The sequence below is a fragment of the Castor canadensis genome, chromosome 10 (genome assembly GCF_047511655.1).
Source record: "Castor canadensis chromosome 10, mCasCan1.hap1v2, whole genome shotgun sequence".
NCBI lineage: Eukaryota > Metazoa > Chordata > Mammalia > Rodentia > Castoridae > Castor > Castor canadensis.
This window is the reverse complement of record NC_133395.1, coordinates 14767615-14786359: the sequence shown is the minus strand read 5'-3', so window position 1 is coordinate 14786359 and position 18745 is coordinate 14767615. Positions and strand designations below refer to the sequence as shown.

At 36.7% G+C, this 18745-nt stretch overlaps 1 protein-coding gene across 5 annotated transcripts in view; it reads right to left on the bottom strand.

Moving 5' to 3' along the window:
• Nucleotides 1–18745, bottom strand: part of Uggt2 (UDP-glucose glycoprotein glucosyltransferase 2) — a 178074-nt gene that overhangs the window by 133042 nt on the left and 26287 nt on the right. For 3 of the 5 annotated variants that reach the window (XM_074043116.1, XM_074043117.1, XM_074043118.1), the window contains one exon: nt 18029–18203. In XM_074043116.1, the coding sequence (XP_073899217.1) occupies nt 18029–18203 (175 nt within the window). Of the gene's footprint in view, nt 1–5203; nt 5366–18028; nt 18204–18745 lie in introns of those variants that run through there. The other 2 variants (XM_074043119.1, XM_074043120.1) reach the window with 2 other exon arrangements.

Genomic DNA, 18745 nt, shown 5'->3' with positions numbered 1-18745 from the left:
GGGGAAGATTTATGCTCTCTACATAGTCTATCGGGCTGATAACCCCCCACTTTTGACCTTAGTTTTTGAGCAGGGTCTCACATTTATGCCTGGGTTGGCCTGGACCATGATCCTCCTATTTACACTTTCCAAATAGCTAGGATGACAGGTGTTTGCCACCACACTCAGCTTTTATTGGTTGAGGTGGGAGTCATAGTCACTTTTTGCTTGGCCTGGCCTGGAACCAGAATCCTCCCATCTCCACCTCCTGAGTAGCTAGGATTATAGTTATAATTTACCTCACATGGCTTGATGACCCCTTCTTTACTACCTACAAACTTTGCTATGACTCTACAGCTTTAATTACTTTTACAGTGAAAAACATCTGATCTTTTTCTGTCATACAATGACAGTTTTTCCATATATACCATGAGTTAACAGAGCATCCAATGCAGTCAAGTTTCAACAAAACTGTATTCCTTTTGGAGACCTTCACAAGACTTGGTAAGCCAGCAAATACTACTCATTTGTCAGGTGTATAAATGTAGGACAACTAGAGAGCTGCCAAAAGCACATAATGAAAAGTAGGGGCAAAGGAAACAAAAGAAAAGGCAGAGAGAGAAGAGAAAAGGAAGGAAAAGAAACCACAACTCAGTACCTTGAAAAACCTGCTTAAGTCTTTCTTCATGTTTCTAAATGTTGAAAATACACCAAATGCCACAAATTATTAACTGTTCTTGGAATGGCTACAATTGACTAAAGCTGAGTTGTCTGAAGTATCTATGATCCGAATTTTAGCACCTAATTTTCCTCTTTCTAAAAAGGACAAATAGAAAATGTGCCTCTAGCCAAAAAAAGTCACATTTTATTAAAAAGGAAGCAACTTGGATGAATATACACAATATTTTAGATATCTAAGGGTTTTTTTTGTTGTTGTTTGATTTTTTTACTATCAGTTGTATTAGAACCATTATAATTGGGCATATTATTTCAGGGTCTCAGCGAACTCTTGGAAGATGCTATGTGTTTCTGCTTAATACTGGTTTGTGTTAGGGGCATTTTTCGAATCTTAAACATAATAGAGCAAGAGGTAGGGGTACAGCTTGGAGGAAGGAAGGCCCTAATTGTGGATTGCACCTTTTATTCTCTTCTTTCCTCACTAAACTTTCCCCCAGCCTTAAAAATAAGCATATGACCAGAGTAATTATTTTTTGACCTGTTCTATTTCCAAATAAGAACATGTAAGAGATGCAGACAGTATTAACACCTCTGCCCACATTAAAATTTAATTTGCTACTATCTCAGGCACATGGTGTAACGAAAGACAGTGTGTAGAAACCAGGTTATTTATAATTACAGTAATCTGATAAAGCTGAAAAAAATTTAAAGCATTCTCAATTTCAAATAGCTCAATTAAAAAATATATTCGAGTATCCACTCAAAAGACAATCAGTGGGTAGCTTAGCAAATTGAAGCTATAAGGCCATATATTCTGTCATAGTTCATAAAAGAAATGCAACTCCATATAACCAATTTCTATTATTAATTCTAGAAAGTTATTAGCGCCTCAGTAATAAAAATGTTTATTAAATTCACATTTACTTTTCCCATTTGAAATATATTAAAATAAAATTTGAATTATAGTTTGATAAGTTTGGATTTGCTAAACAAAATAATCATAGGCCAAAACCAATAAGAAAATTCTTCATTTTTATATTTCCTTTTTCTCCTACAAAAGGCATCTACTCAAAAGGTAGCAAAAATAGGTCTATTTTTATTAGAATTATATGTTGACTAGATTTGCTTGTAGTATAGTAATGTACAAGATGGCATTCATTAAGCAGGCTATAATTTGATGCTACTTTCAAAGAAGCATATTCAAAGAAATGACTTTCAAAGAAGCATATTGTAGAATGGTCACACATTCTACGAAGAATAAAGGGACAGATTCTCAAAAGATGGACATACCTTCTAGTGGCATATTAGAATCATCTTGGGACATTTAAATAGGATAAACATACACTTTTATCTCCTATTCCCATTCCTATTCTAATTTGCCTCTAATTTGTATTCTGCCCCACCCAGTAGAAAATCACAGCCTAATGTGCCACTGTTATTGATGGGAATGAATCTATCCATCCCCCTGATAACCTCAGGAGAAAGATTAGAGAATCAGACTATATGAAATGTTTTGTGTACATACTCTAGCCCTATTACTATTGATTCTCTTTATGTTTCCTATTTGCTTTTTCTTTAAATACAATTATATCTAACACTATTATATCTAACATAATGATGTATTTGTTTTATATCTCTTGCCACTCAAATGGAAGCTCTCTGAGAACAAGGAATGTTTTTATCTTACCCACTGCTACGTGAACATTGCCTGGCAGAGAGGCATTCAAATATTTATGGAATTAATGACTTAAATGTGTATTTAGAAATTATAAACACATCTAATGCACCCATACTTTTTCTTTATGTCACCTTATACATCATTTAAATACAGATTATCAAATATCTATACTCTACTTTGCCAAACACTCAAGAATATTTACTAAGATTTCTTCATTTCCAGTAAATAGTAGTTAACTTAACCAAAATTATACAATGAATGATTAAGATTGAGAATGGTAAAGAACATTGGGGAAAAACACTGCATAAGTTAAATGTTTAATATAATGGACAAGTTCCTCACTTGTCAGAAGGCCTCACTGACCCAGTTTTCTCTCCCTTTCTCACCTGTAGTTCTCAGAGTAACTGCGGAATGTGCCAGGATGCAACATTCCAAGATGAAGTGGAAATGGCTGGAGCAGCCGAGGCTCTGTTCATGTCTCTCCTAGACCAGGATGTTCTATAATGCTTTAGCGCAGCATGTCCAGTGGTCCTCTAGGTATAAAACCCTGAGCAACGATCCCTTTCAAAGTCCCTCAGCTATAGTGCAATTAACTGTCAGATAGGTGGGGAGGATAAATTGAACCCATAAGCCCTAATCTACTGTCAAGTGACCACCACTGGAGGACATGAATGTGCTCTTTTGGGCAACTTTCCTGAGCCTTGGGAGAATGGCTAGCCATGAATGTTAGGCTTCTGTTGTACTTTGCTATCTATGAATAAGTAATAAAGTTGTTTCACTTAACTTGTGTGAGTGCTCTATCTTGTCAAGACTCATGCAAGTGGACAGATGTTAGTACACAGTGTTGGCTAGGTGTTTTGTTTGCAGTCCTCCCCTGAGATTGATAAGAAAGCACAGTAAGCCTGCTTCCCAAATTATCAAAATATAGAAAATAAAATTAAGATACAGAAATGAGCTACTCATTTTTCATCTAGCACTGAACAATGTGCCTGAATTGCATGCATCTTTGGAAAATCAGTATTATAATGCCACAAATAAATAATCCCTTCCCAAATCCACACTCCTTTGTAATACAACCTTGCCAATTATCACCAAGAAATCAAACTTGTTTCTCCATTCTTGTGAATCTGGTTGGCCTTGTGAGTTGTTTTGATTAACATAATGTGCCAGATGTATCACTGTATAAGCTCTTGGGTCTAGGGCTTAAGAGACATGTTTCCAACTTCTACTCTGTTGACATTCTAAGCCACCATGATGTGAAGAATATAGTCTAACTTATTAGGAGGTAAGAGGGGACATGCAAGGAGCTACAGTCACCAGTCAAAACTACCACATAAGTGTGACAAGATAACTTGAACTCTCAAGCCATCATCTGCTATCAAATAACCACTGTATGAATGAGACTAGGAGAAGTTCCCAGAAGATCAACCCACAGAATCAGTGGAAGTAAAAAGTAATTATTGCTTTAAGCCCCTAAATTCTGGAAAGGTTTTTTTTTTTAGTACAGCAATTCAGATACAGACACAGAATTTGATAAATTAGTAAAAAGTGAAGGTGAAAGGAAAGAATGACAGTCTCTTCCTCATACATACCTAATTAAAAGAATACCTAGTTTCCTCATAAACACTGGTAACTTAAAATGGGTTAAAGGGGTGGATAAAAAAATTCATCTTTCATACAGGACTATAAAATAGGTACAGTATACACATGGGGGGGTATAGCGGGAGAGGAAAGGGTGAATGAAGGAGATTAAGGTGAGGGAATGTGGCTGATGGACTTCATACACTTATGCAAAATAGAACCAAGAAACCTCTTGCAATTACTTTAAGTGGAGCGGGGAGGGTTGAGGGGGAGAGAAAATGGGGGTGATCTAACCAATGTACATTATAAGTCTAATTGGAATTGTCACTATGACACAACGTATAATAAATATATCTTAATAAAAATTTTTTAAAAATTCATCTTTCAAGCACTAACCAAAAGAAAGAATGAATAGATATATCAATTTCAGACAACATAGACTTTACAACAGGAATATTATTGGGGCAAAGAACTAATTATACAATGATAAAGAGCTGAATTCTAAGGAGATCCAAGATGGTGGATAGGATAGGGAATCAGAATTCTTGAGTTCTGTGATTTTAGAAACCACTTCAAGACATGGTAGCTACATTTGCATAATTCTGATTCTTTTTAGCCAACTAAATAGCTGCCAATACATAGGGTGCACATAAAATTCAAGGACTGACCCTTTAAACAGCTTTTAATTGCACCTGACAGCCAGGGAAATCCCTACGTGGCACAGCCTCTAGGGCATGTCTATCCTGGGAAAAGACCCCTGGCTGCTTCTTCCTCCCTTTTCTTTCTTTCTTTTTTTCCCCCCAAAAAGCAAAAGATAGGGCATCAAACAGAACTGAATCCTGAGACATGCTGGACTCCTAACACGTGGAAAGCCTATCTACACCCTGCTGGGCTGAATCCAGTCCTGGTTAGCGCCTGCTTTGAGAAAAGCCACCCGCCATTTCTCCCCACCAGCACCCTCCCACACCCCCTGAACATACTCCAGCGCAGCTCTTGGACAAACTACATGTCCCCGTGGACACAACTGAAAAACAGAGACAGTGAATTGTAATCTCCCACTGACAGTGGGGGTGGGGTAGAACTCTGAACCAACCTTGGAGAACAGGGGTGGGGCAAGGAGCCGAACTCTCAGCAAGCAGGGGCAGGGCAAAGAACAAAGGCTGAGAGCAGGGTTGAGGAGACACCAACCATCCAGAGTGGGAGCATGGCAGACACTGAGCTCATCTCCTGGGATTGAGGGTGATGCACAAAACTGAATTGCCCCAATTTGTAGGGGGAGGAACTGACCAGCCAGAGTTGCAGTGGTAGGGCATTGCAGCTGCTGCATGGCAAAAACAACAACAGACTGGACCACTGTGCACAAACTGGTAGTGAGCTATCACAGGTCCCAACTGCAATCTGCCCTATGGAGAGAAGGAACCAAATACTGCTCACAAGCCAGTCACCTGGTGAGACTACATAAGAGCTTCCACTTTTAACAGAAAACCCATAAGACCAAGGAAAGTGGGAGGAAAAAAAACTGTTCCAGCCAACTCCCCCGCAAGCTGTCCAACAAGAGGAGCAGCACTCTTACCCACATAGCCCAGAATACCAACCGTAAGAAGACACAGGGACACCGAGTAACCCCCAGTCATAAGCACCAATACCAGGATTGGATGCCAAAGGAACAAGTCCAGAACTTTTGCCAAACTAACCACACTTTTTGTTGTTGTTGTTTTGTGCAATTATTTTTTTCTTTTTTCCTTTTTTAATTTAGTATTTAAAATTTTATTATTACCATTTCTTATCTCTATTCTCACCCCTTCACTTTCTCTCCCCTTGTGCTACAATTCATTGTTCTCTCCCCCAATTACTCTTTCTGCCTTTTTCATGCACTCTCTCCCACTTCTTAACCTCCCCCTCCTTACCTTCCTCTACCTGTCAACTCACTACACCCCTCCCTCCTCCACATTGACCACCCGCTGATAAGCCAATCATCTATACCCCATCATCCTGCAATTTTTGACAGAAGCACCCTCCGCTACAACAGTGGGACACCCTAACACACACAAGGGCCCCCAAATCCTGTAGCCCCCACACCTCTTCCCCCATTCACCCCACTGCCCTTTTTTGCTCCCCTTTTAATACCACCTTTTCAAATTACCCAAGTTTCTATCTCTATCCAAACAACCATTACCCCCACAACTACCACTGTTTATAGAAATATAGATGTAAACAACTGGTCTGGCATTGAACATGTGAATTTATTATTAACTTACAACTCCAGGCATATAGCTTACACTTCCATAGCATATCAACTTACCTAATGACTAAGCCAGTCACAACACAATAATTAAATCAAGGGAAAGAAAACAGGTGATCAAAACCTCCAACTAGCCAATCAAGATCATAGCAGCAAAGTACCAATTAGAAGCATGGGGATAAGAAGGCAAAAAAAAAAAAAAACCTTTTTTCTCAAAAGAACAACAATTCAATAGAGGATTTAGTGGGAAATAAAGAAAATGAATACCCAGTTCCTGACCCCAACAGAACAATGATAAATATCACCAATGAGCTCAGTGATATCCACAAAAAAAATCTCTTAAAGAGGAAATCATGGATGAGCTCAGTGAGATACTCATGGAGAAGCTACAAGAGACAGTTGAACAAAACGTACAGAATGAACTCAAGCACTATCAAGGCACCACAAAGAAAAAACTTAAGACACTGAAACAACTAAATGAACTCAGAGAGAACCTCAACAAAAAACAAAGTGAAACAAAGGAGACTATAAAAAAAAGAGATATAGGAAATAAAGAAGACAACACAAGATATGAAAGAGGAGTTCACCAAAGATATGGAAAAACTTCAGAAAAAAGAACCAAACAGAAATCCTGGAAATAAAAAGTCTATTAAATCAAGTAAAAAAATATCATGAAGGCCACTCCAGCGGACTAGACCAAGTAGACAACAAAATCACAGAGCTCAAAGACAAAGCAGCTATTAAAGAAGAAACAGAAGAACTCTTAGACAAAAGACTCAAGATCTATGACAGAAATGTGCAATAACTCAGTGACTCCATCAAAAGACCAAACCTGAGAATATGGGCATTGAAGGAGAAGCGGTGCAAGCCAAAGGAATATGTAATATAATCAACAAAATACGAGCAGAAAATTTCCAAAATCTTGAGAAAGGATTGCCCATTCAGGTACAGATAGTCTCCAGGACACCAAACAGTCTTGCCAAAATAGAGCCTTTCCATGGCATATTATTGTTAAAACAACTACCACCAAAAACAGAGAAAGAATATTGAAGGATGTAAGAGAGAGAAAAAAAAATAACTATAAAGGTTAAACTTACCAAAATAACAGCAGATTTCTCAAAAGAAACCTTAAAAGCAAGAAAGGCATGAAGTGAAGTATTTCAAGCATTGAAAGAAAATAATTTCAGTTCTATGATACTCTCCCAAGCAAAACTATCATTCAAGATTGATGGAGGAATAAAAGCCTTCTACAACAAACAGAAACTAAAACAACATATGGCCACCAAGCCACCACTATAGGAAGGCTCTGCAAGGAATTCTATACACAGAAGATGAAAGCAAACAAAACCACAAGAGGAAGAGAAGCATTAAACCACAGGAGAAGAAAACACAAGTAATCAGAAAGTAGCAATGATTTGGCTGCACACAATCAAATCCTTAAACAACTAAATGGCAGGAATCACCACAAGTCTATCAATAATAACAATGAAGGTTAATGGACTCAACTCTCCCATCAAAAGATACCATCTAGCAAACTGGATTAAATAGGAAAATCTGACAATCTGCTGTTTAGATCCACCTTATTGACAGAAACAAACACTTGCATAGAGTGAAAGGCTACAAGAACATTTACCAAGCAAATGGCCCCCCAAAACAGGCAGGAGTAGCAATAGTTATATCATACAAAGCAGACTTCAATCTTACACTAGTCAAAAGAGATAAAGAAGGTTACTTCATACAAATAAAAGGAGTAATACAGTAAGAGGAAAAAACAATTTCCAACTTACATTCACCCAATGTCAGTGCACCCAACTTCATTAAACATATACTAAAGGACTTAAAATCACATAAAGACCCCAACGCAGTGGTATACTGGGAGACTTTAAAACCCCTCTATCACCAATGGATAGGTCATCAATACAAAAAAAACACAACAACAACAAAGAAATCCTAGAGCTAAATGACACCATAAAGCAAATGGACCTGGACCTGACAGATGTCTACACCCTACAACAGCACAAAATAGCAGCCCATGGAAGTTTCTCCAAAATAAACCATATTGTAGGGCACAAAGCAAGTCTCAACAAATACAAGAAAACTGAAATAACCCCCTGCATACTATCCAAACACAATGCAATAAAACTAGAACTCAACAAAAAAAGCAGCAGTAGAAAATATGCAAACACTTGGTGGTTGAACTGCTCAATGATCAGTGGGTCACAGAAGAAATGGGAGGAAATCAAAAAGTTCCTGGAATTCAGTGAAAATGAAAACACAACCTATCAGAACCTATGGGACACAGCAAATGCAGTCCTAGAGGAAAGTTTATAGCCAAGTGTGCATATATTAAAAAACACAGAAAGATCTCAAATAAATGACTTAATGGTATACCTCAAACTCCTAGAAAAATAAGAACAAACTAAACCCAAAACAAGCAGGAGAGAAATAATAAGGGCCAAAATCAATGAAATAGACACACACACACAAAAAAACCATACAAAGAATCACTGAAACAAAAAGCAGGGTCTTTGAAAAAATAAAGAAGATTGACAAACTCCTTCAAATCTGACTAACATGAGGAGGGAAAAGACCCAAATTAGTAAAATCAGAAACAAAAAATAAGTGATTAACACAAACACCAAGGAAATCCAGGGAATCATCAGAGACTGTATGAGAACTTATATTCAAATAAATTGGAAAATCTAGAAGAAACAAATTTCTAGATACATATGAACATCCAAAACTGAACCAAGAGGATATTAATCCACTAAACAGATCTAAAACACACAATGAAACTGAAGCAGCAGGAAAACTGGCTAGCAGTCTGCAAAAAACTGAAACTAGATCCATGTATATCACCCTGTACCAAGATTAATTCAAAATGGATCAAGGATCTTAATATCAGACCCCAAACTCTAAAGTTGATACAGGAAAGAGTAGGAAATACTCTGGAGTTAGTAGGTATAGGTAAGAACTTTCTCAATGAAACCCCAGCAGCACAGCAACTAAGAGATAGCATAGATAAATGGGACCTCATAAAGCTAAAAAGCTTCTGTTCATCAAAAGAAATGGTCTCTAAACTGAAGAGAACACCCACAGAGTGGGAGAAAATATTTGCCAACTATACATCAGACAAAGGAGTGATAACCAGAATATATAGGGAACTTAAAAAACTAAATTCTCCCAAAACTAATGAACCAATAAAGAAATGGGCAAGTGAACTAAACAGAACTTTCTCAAAAGAAGAAATTCAAATGGCCAAAAAACACATGAAAAAATGCTCACCATCTCTAGCAATAAAGGAAATGCAAATTAAAACCACGCTAAGATCCCACCTCACCCCTGTTAGAATAGCCATCATCAGCAACACCACCAACAGCTGTTGGCGAGGATGCGGGGGAAAAAGGAACCCTCTTACACTGTTGGTGGGGATGTAGACTAGTACAACCACTCTGGAAAAAAATTTGGAGGCTACTTAAAAAGCTAGACATCGATCTACCATTTGATCCAGCAATACCACTCTTGGGGATATACCCAAAAGACTGTGACACAGGTTACTCCAGAGGCACCTGCACACCCATGTTTATTGCGGCACTATTCACAATAGCCAAGTTATGGAAACAGCCAAGATGCCCCACCACTGACGAATGGATTAAGAAAATGTGGTATCTATACACAATGGAATTTTATGCAGCCATGAAGAAGAACGAAATGTTATCATTCGCTGGTAAATGGATGGAATTGGAGAACATCATTCTGAGTGAGGTTAGCCTGGCCCAAAAGACCAAAAATCGTATGTTCTCCCTCATATGTGGACATTAGATCAAGGGCAAACACAACAATGGGATTGGACTATGAGCACATGATAAAAGCAAGAGCACACAAGGGAGGGGTGAGGATAGGTAAGACACCTAAAAAATTGGCTAGCATTTGTTGCCCTTAACACAGAGAAACTAAAGCAGATACCTTAAATGCAACTGAGGCCAACAGGAAAAGGGGACCAGGAATTAGAGAACAGGTTAGATCAAAAAGAATTAACCTAGAAGGTAACACCCACGCACAGGAAATCAATGTGAGTCAATACCCTGTTTAGCTATCCTTATCTCAACCAGCAAAAACCCTTGTCCCTTCCTGTTATTGCTTATACTCTCTCTACAACAAAATTAGAAATAAGGGCAAAATAGTTTCTGTTGGGTATTGAGGGGGTGGGGGAGAGAGGGAGGGGGTGGAGTGGGTGGTAAGGGAGGGGGTGGGGGCAGGGGGGAGAAATGAACCAAGCCTTGTATGCACATATGAATAATAGAAGAAAAAAAAAGAAACTGAAGCAGCAATAAAGAGTCTCCCAAAAAAAGAAAAGTCCAGGACCCGATAGACTCTCCACTGAATTCTACCAGGCCTTTAAAGAACTAATACCAACACCCCTTAAACTTTCTCATGAATAGAAAGGGAAGAACACTGCCTAACTCATTTTATGAAGCCAGTATTATACTCATCTCAAAACCAGACAAGGACACATCCAAAAAGGAGAACCACAAGCCACTCTCCTTAATGAACACTGATACAAAAAATCCTCAATAAAATAACAGCAAACCGAATCCAATAGCATATAGGAAAAAGATCATACACCATGACCAAGTTGGCTCCTCTTAGGGATGCAGGGATGGTTCAACATATGCAAATCAATAAATGCACATTAACAGAACTACTTGATCATCTCAATAGATGCAGAAAAAGCCTTTGATAAGATTCAACACCACTTCATGATAAAAGCTCTAAGAATCTAGGAACAGAAGGAAAGTACCTCAACATAATAAAGGCTATATATGACAAACCTATAGCCAACAACATACTTAATGGAGAAAAACTGAAACCATTTCCCCTAAAGTCAGGAATGAGACAAGGGTGCCCACTCTCCCTCCCCACTCTTATTCAACATAGTCTTGGAATTTCTAGCCAGAGAATCAGGCAGAAAGAAGAAATAAAAGGAATACAAATAAGTAGTCAAACTATCCCTATTCACAGATGATATGATCTTATACCTTAAAGATCTGAAAAACTCCACTCAAAAACTCCTAGACACCATAAACATCTTCAACAATGTAGCAGGATACAAAGTCAAACTACAAAATTCAGTAGCTTTTCTATATACCAACAATGAGCAGATTAAAAAAGAATATAGAAAATCAATTCCATTCACAATAGCCTCAAAAAAACATCAAATACCTGGGAGTAAACTTAACAGAGGATGTGAATGACCTGTACATGGAAAATTACAAACCACTGAAGATAGAAATTGAAGACTACAGAAGGTAAAAAGATCTCCCACGCTCATGGATTGGCAGAATCTACATAGTAAAAATGGCTATACTACCAAAAGCAATCTATATATTCAATGCAATTCCCAACAAAATCCCAATGACATTCATCACATGATTGAAAAATCTACCCTAAAGTTTGTTTGGAAACACAAAAGGCTGCAAATAGCTAAGGCAATACTGAACAAAAAGAGCAACACTGGAGCTATCACAATACCTGACTTCAAATGATAGTACAGAGCCTTAGCAACAAAAATAGATGGTACCGGCACAAAAACAGATATGAAGAACAGTGAAACAAAATAGAGGACCCAGATATGAATCTACATAGCTACACCCACCTAATTTTTGACAAAGGTGCCAAAAACATACAATGAAGAAAAGACAGCCTCTTCAACAAATGTTGCTGGGAAAACTGGGTATCTGTCTGCAGAAAACTGAAACTAGATCCATGTCTTTCACCCTGTACAAGTATCAAGTCAAAGTGGATTAAGGACCTTAATATCAGACCTGAAACCTTGAAGCTAGTACAGGGAACAGCAGGGAATTCACTGGAAGCAATAGGCATAGATAAGGACTTCCTTAGAATTCAAGCGGCTCAGCAACTAAGAGAAAGGATAGACAAATAAGACTACATGAAATTAAAAAGCTTCTGTGCAACAAAAGAAATGGTCTCTAAATTGAAGAGGCCACCCACAGAATGGCAGAAAATATTTGGTAGCTAAACATCAGACAAGTAACTGATAACCAGAATATACAGGGAGGTCAAAAAACTAAACTTTCAAAAAACTGATGACCTAATAAAGAAATGGGCAACTAAATTGAATGCAACTTTTTCTAAGGAAGAAGTCTGAATGGCCAAAAAAATACATGAAAAAATTCTCACCATCCCCGGCCATGAAGGAAATGCAAATTAAAACCACACTAAGAAACCACCTCACTCCTGTTAGAATAGCTACCACCAAGAACAACACCAACAACAAATGTTGGGGAGGATGTGGGGGAAAAGGAACCCTCATACACTGATGGCGGGAATATAAGCTAGTACAACCACTATGGAAAACAATAAGGAGGCTCCTTAAAAAATTAAAAATAGATCTGCCATATGATCCAGCAGTACTATTCCTAAGCATATACCAGAAAGAATGTGAGGCACCTGCACACCCATTTTTACTGCAGCACTATTCACAATGGCCAAGCTATGGACATAGCCAAGATAGCCCACTATTGACAAATGGATTAAGAAAATGTGGTATTTATACACAATGAAATTTTACTCAGCCACTTGTCATTCCCAAGTAAATGGATGGAACTGGAGAACACCATCTTAAGTAAAGTTACTCAGGCTCAGAAGGCCAAAAGTTGCATGTTCTCCCCCCTATGCAGACTATAGACCTAAAACAAATGCAGCAATATTATGGGACATGGGTCACACTAAGGGGAGGCTGTGCACAGGAGGGATAGGGCAAGGGAAGGAAACCAAAAACTTGAATGTGGTTGATGTGTTCACTGCACAGGAATGAATATAGTAATTTTTCACTGCACAGGAATGAATATAAAAATCTCCAACTGGTCAAGTCTACCATGGAAAGGGGACTAGAAGTAGTGAAGAGATTTGATAGAGATGAACCAGTTAGGGTTGTAACACATATATGCATAGAAACAACACAAGGAATCTTCCTGTATAGCTATCTTTATCTCAAAGTAGCAAAAATGTCATGTTTCTCTTATTATCTTTTATGTTTTTTCTTCTACAAAATCAGAGAACAAGAGGGTAGAACAGGTTCTTCCTGGAGGGGGGTGTTTGACACTCATGGGGGGAGGGAGGTAGCGGGGGTACAAGGATGAATATGGTGGAAATAATGTATACACATGTATGTAAATATAAAAATGATACATGTTGAAACTGTTTCAGGAATCGGGGAAGGAGAAATGAAAGAGAGCAGTGGAGGGGGTGAATTCAAGTAGGATAATTTGATACATTGTAAGAACCTTTATAATTGCTACAATGTACACCCACCCAGTATAACAATAATAAGAAAAGAGATTAATTCTATAAGTGGACATATATGTTAATGTGAAAGCATTAATCAAAGAACATCAAAATATCTAATACAAAACTGATAAATCTGAAAGGAAAAATACACAAATCTATAATCATAGTTTGAAATTCCAAAATTCTTCTCTCAGTAATGGACAGAATAGGCAGGAAATCAATAAATATACAGATCATCTATGCACCGACATGACCTAATTAATACCGACAAAACACTCCACCAAACAAAAACACAAGTCATTTTTTGCAAGAACACAATGGACAATTCACAAACTAAATGATACTCTCAGAAAAGTCATAAAATACTTAAGATTTCTAAAACATCATACAAAGTTTATTGTCAGATCAGAACAAAATTAAATCAGAAATGAATAAAATCTGGAAATTTACCAAATGTTTGAAAATTAACACTTCAAAAGAAATCCATGGATTACAGAGGACATCTCAAGGCAATTTTTCTTCCTCTTGTTAAAGTTTTTTACAAAACATTTTTATTAGCATGTATTAGTTTTATGGGGTTTCATTGTGACATTTCCATGTATGCGTACAATGTATCTTGGTTAGGTTCATTCCCACCATCTTTCTCCTTCACCTCCCTCTCCCTACTTAAAATGACTTCGATAGGTTTCATTGTTTTATTTTCATACAAGAATGAACTTTAACCATATTCACCCTCCTTTAACCTCTCCATTCACTCTCCTCTTCTCACTAATACCTATCCCCTAACAGGATCTGTTTTGCATTCTTATCCTTCACTTTTTAAAGTGCATATTCATTGTTCAAAGGGGTGTCACCATGGTATTTCACCTATGAATACATTGTACTTCAATCAGATGAAGCCCCTCTATTACTCTCCCTTACCCTTTCCCCCTACACCTTGTTATTCAACAGCTTTCAGTGCATTTTGTTATGCCTTCTTTCTACATAGATGAAATATACTTCAATATTATTCACTCTCTATCATTCTCTTTTCCTCTCCCTCCTCCAACAGTCTCACCATTGCAAACATGTTCTTTCTTTCTCTCTACACACACACACAAACTTGGTTTACTTTTCTTAACTAGCCATAAAGAAGAATGAAATTATGTTGCTTTCAAGGGAATTTTAAAAATTGACTCAAGAGAACATTAAAATATGAGAAAGATATAACAAATATATGGAATGCAACTGAAGCAGTTTTTAGAAGAAAAATGTAATGATAAATACTTAAGAGTAGAAAAAACATAGATCTGAACTCAGTAATCTATGAACCACCTGAGGAAACAAGGTATACATGAGAAAAAACTAAACCCTATTTAAGGCAAAGGAAATAAATGGTAAATATTAGGAATAGAAACAGATGAAACTAAAAACAGGGAAAAAAAGTAAAAAAATAAAAGCAATCAAAGCTATTTCTTGTAAAAGATCAGTAAAACTGATAAACCTCTAGATTAGGTAAGGAGGGAGATAATATGAGTTACTAGTATCAGTTTTAACAAAAAGGATGGAAAGGAAGACATTACTATTGTCCCCTCAGACATGAAACAAAAATAAGAATATGAGGAATTTTCTACCACAAACGTGGCAACTTACATGTAATGACTCAAATCCATGAAAGACACAAACTACTAAAGAAGAAGAAATACCTTGAATTGTCTGGTATTTATTAAAGAAATTAAATTTGTAGTTAAAATCATTCAAAGAAAAAAAAAGAGAGAAAGAAATCCTTCATGTCAGATGGTTTATTTCTACCAAAGAAATATAATTTTTGCACAATTTCTTCCAAGAAACACAAGTGGGACTACTTCTCAACTCATTCTATGAGGCCTGCAAGAACTTAATACCAACACTAAACGGACAACTTAGAAGAAAATAAAACTAGGTATCAATACTCCTTAAGAACACAGATGTGGAAACCCTGAGCAAAAAACCCAGCAATATGTTAAAAAGCACATTACATCACAAGTAAATAAGATGAATCCAAAGACTGCAAGGGTATTTCAACATTGAATACATTCAATATTATTTAACATAATAACAGAATGAAGAAGAAAAAAATCACGATTATCTCAACACAGAAAAAGCATTTGAAAGCATTCAACGTTTATTCCTAACTAAAACTCTCAGAAAATTAGAAAAAGGGAGTCCTCAACTTAAGTCATCTTAAAACAAAAATAAAAAACCCGTACATCTAATATAATACTTAATAGTCAAAAAACAAAGGCTATGCCCCAAATTAGGAAAAAAGCAGAATGTCCTCTCTTACCCCCTACAACACTAAACTGAAAGTCTAATCATTATGACTAAGAAAGAAAAAGAAATAAATGGCATGCAGATGGGAAGAAAGAAACATGCTAATGGAAGAAATAAAAGTACATCTAAACAAATGGAGAGATATACCATTTCCATCAACTGGAAGACTTAATATTAAGATATTAATTCTCTCAAGTTTGATCAATACCCCCAATGTCATCTCAATCAAACAGTTTTGGTTTTTGGTTTTTTTTGTGTAGGTACAAACAAGTTGATTCCAAAGTTCATGTGAAGAGGCAAGGGAATTAGATAAAAATAATTCTGAAAAAGAATTAAAGAGCTGGAGGACTCGGGTAACCAGCTTTCAAGGCTTATTATTAAGTTACAATGATCAAGCAGTGAGGTATTGATGAAAGAATACGAATATCAACAATTCAGAATAGGAAGCCAGAGTAGACCCACACAAACAGTCAATTATATTTTACAAAGGCATAAAAGTGGACTGAATTCTGATGGATCAAAGTCCAAAACATAAAGAATGACACTTTAACCCTTATAAGAAAAGAGAAGGTCTTTATGATATCATGAAGGAAATCATTAAGGAAAAGTTGGATAAATCTGACATCACAATTAAAACTTGTGGTCAGTGAAAGATGCCATAAACAATACTTTGTAAATAGCATGGTCTGGAGACTTGGCTCAAGTGGTAGAGCACTTACCTAGCGTGCACCAGGCACTGAGTTCAATCCTCAGTACCACCAACTCCTTCCCCCCTGCCTAAAGGGCAATAATTATCAGATTATAAACACACCAGAAGTCTGCAATTTATGGAAGAAAAGATTAGTATTCAGCATTTATTTTTAAAAACACCTATAAATCAATGATTTTTTAAAAAAAGAATCTAGGCAGGCATGATAGCACAGGCCTGTAATTCTACCTACTCTAGAGGTGGAGATAAGAGGATTACTGTTCAAGGTCAGCCCAGGCAAAAATTATCAAGATCTTATCTCAAAAACAAGCTAGGTGTGGTTATACATGCCTGTAATCCCAGGTACCTGGGAGGTAGAGGTAGGAGGATCATGGTCTGAGGTTGACCCTGGCAAAGTTAGCATAAGACTATCTGAAAAACAAAAGGATGGGGGATATAGCTTGAATAGTGGAGTGCTTGCATAGCAGGTGTGAGGCCCTCAGTTCAATCCCCAGTATAGTAGAAAGGGAATTAAAAAGAACGAACCTAATAGTTAATTCACAAGTATATTTGAAATGCTTTTATACACTAAATGTCATCATATAATCATTAATAATTAGGGAAATGCAAATTGAAATACTCTTTCCATGGAGGGAATATAAAAAAAAATAAGGTCCTAGTGTGAGGGATATTAAAGAAATAAATTTGAGATATAGTATAAGTGCTAAGAAAAAAATGTAACATAATAGAGTGGTAGCAATGGGAGGCTAGGGAAATGGGAAAATGTGTCAGTTCTGACCAGAAATCTGAATGAGAAAGCACTCATCTCTCAAAAGAAATACTCAGGAGTATTCATACACACTGGGCATAACAATTTGATCTAATATCTACTATTAAGTATGTAATATTTGTTCACTGTGGTATGTTTTTTATTAGAAATAACTACATTTGGGTCCTAGAAAATACTGCACATGTTACTGAAGTTACTATTTTTTTTTTCTTTTGGTGGTGCTAGGGTTTGAACTCTGGGCCTTGCTCTTGCTAGGCAGGCGTTCTACCATTTGAGCCACATCCCCAGCCCATTTTGCTTTAGTTATTTTTCAGATAGGGTCTCATGTTTTCTTTTTGCATGGGGCCGGCCTCAGACTGCAATCATCCTACTTAGGCCTCCAACACAGCTGGGATGGCAGATGTGTGCCACCATGGCTATCATGTTTGTTGAGATGGGGTCTGGCTAACTTTTTGTCTGGGCTGGCCTAGAACTGCAATATCCTCTTGACCCATATCTCCAAAGTAGCTGGGATTATAGATGAGAGCCACTGCACCCATCCCTCAAATATTTTTGTTAATCCAAGTTTTAAATATATGCCAGATGTATAAAGGAAAGAACTATCAACATGATACTCCAGAATAGGAAGAATCCCAATATAGTATTATATAAAACACACATGGTGGTTGTATTAAATTTTAAAAATCTTACATAACTATTCTGGGGAAATAATCATGTAACTCTAGCATGGAAATTATCATAAAATCATCTTTTCTGTCGTCGAAATAATAATGAAAAACAAGCACGTACCCGAATATAATGGCGAAGAACATACAGAATTTTACTATTTTGAGCTTGTTCAGACAATACTTTGTGAAATTCAGCAAATGCTCTGGTTCCCATTTCTGCATAGAGAATAATCACTGGTAAGTTCTCCTCCTTTGTAGGAAATTTATGATCTCTTTTATATAGATAAGGCCTAGGCCTGAAATGAAAACAAAGCACAAACTTTTAAAAGAAAGTTAATAGCATACAGACATATATCATGATACTTTATAATTTCTGCTTATCAAAGAATTTATAGCCTGGTGTGATGGTACATACTTATAATCCTAGTTACTCAGGATACAGAGGCGGGAAGATTATGAGTTCAAAGTCAGCCAGGAAAAGTTAATAAGATCCTACCTCAAAGACAAATAAAACAACAAAAGGGTATAGCTCAAATGACAGAGAACTTGTGTAGCAAGCACAAGGCCATGGTTCACTTCCCTAGTCCTGCAAAAAAATTAAAAAAAAAAAAAAAGAACTATGATATATGTAATCATAAAAAAAGAACTAAAATTTCCTGTGGGGACTGTGTACACATAATTAAAAATGACAGAAAAGAAATTTGGCTAATATTAAAATACTTTATTTTCCAATAAGGTTCATTAACTTTAAATAATAACAATGAAAATACAATTTTCAATTAAATAAAATTAACATTTTATTTAATTAGAGTAATATAATTATTCATTTTATTTTGTA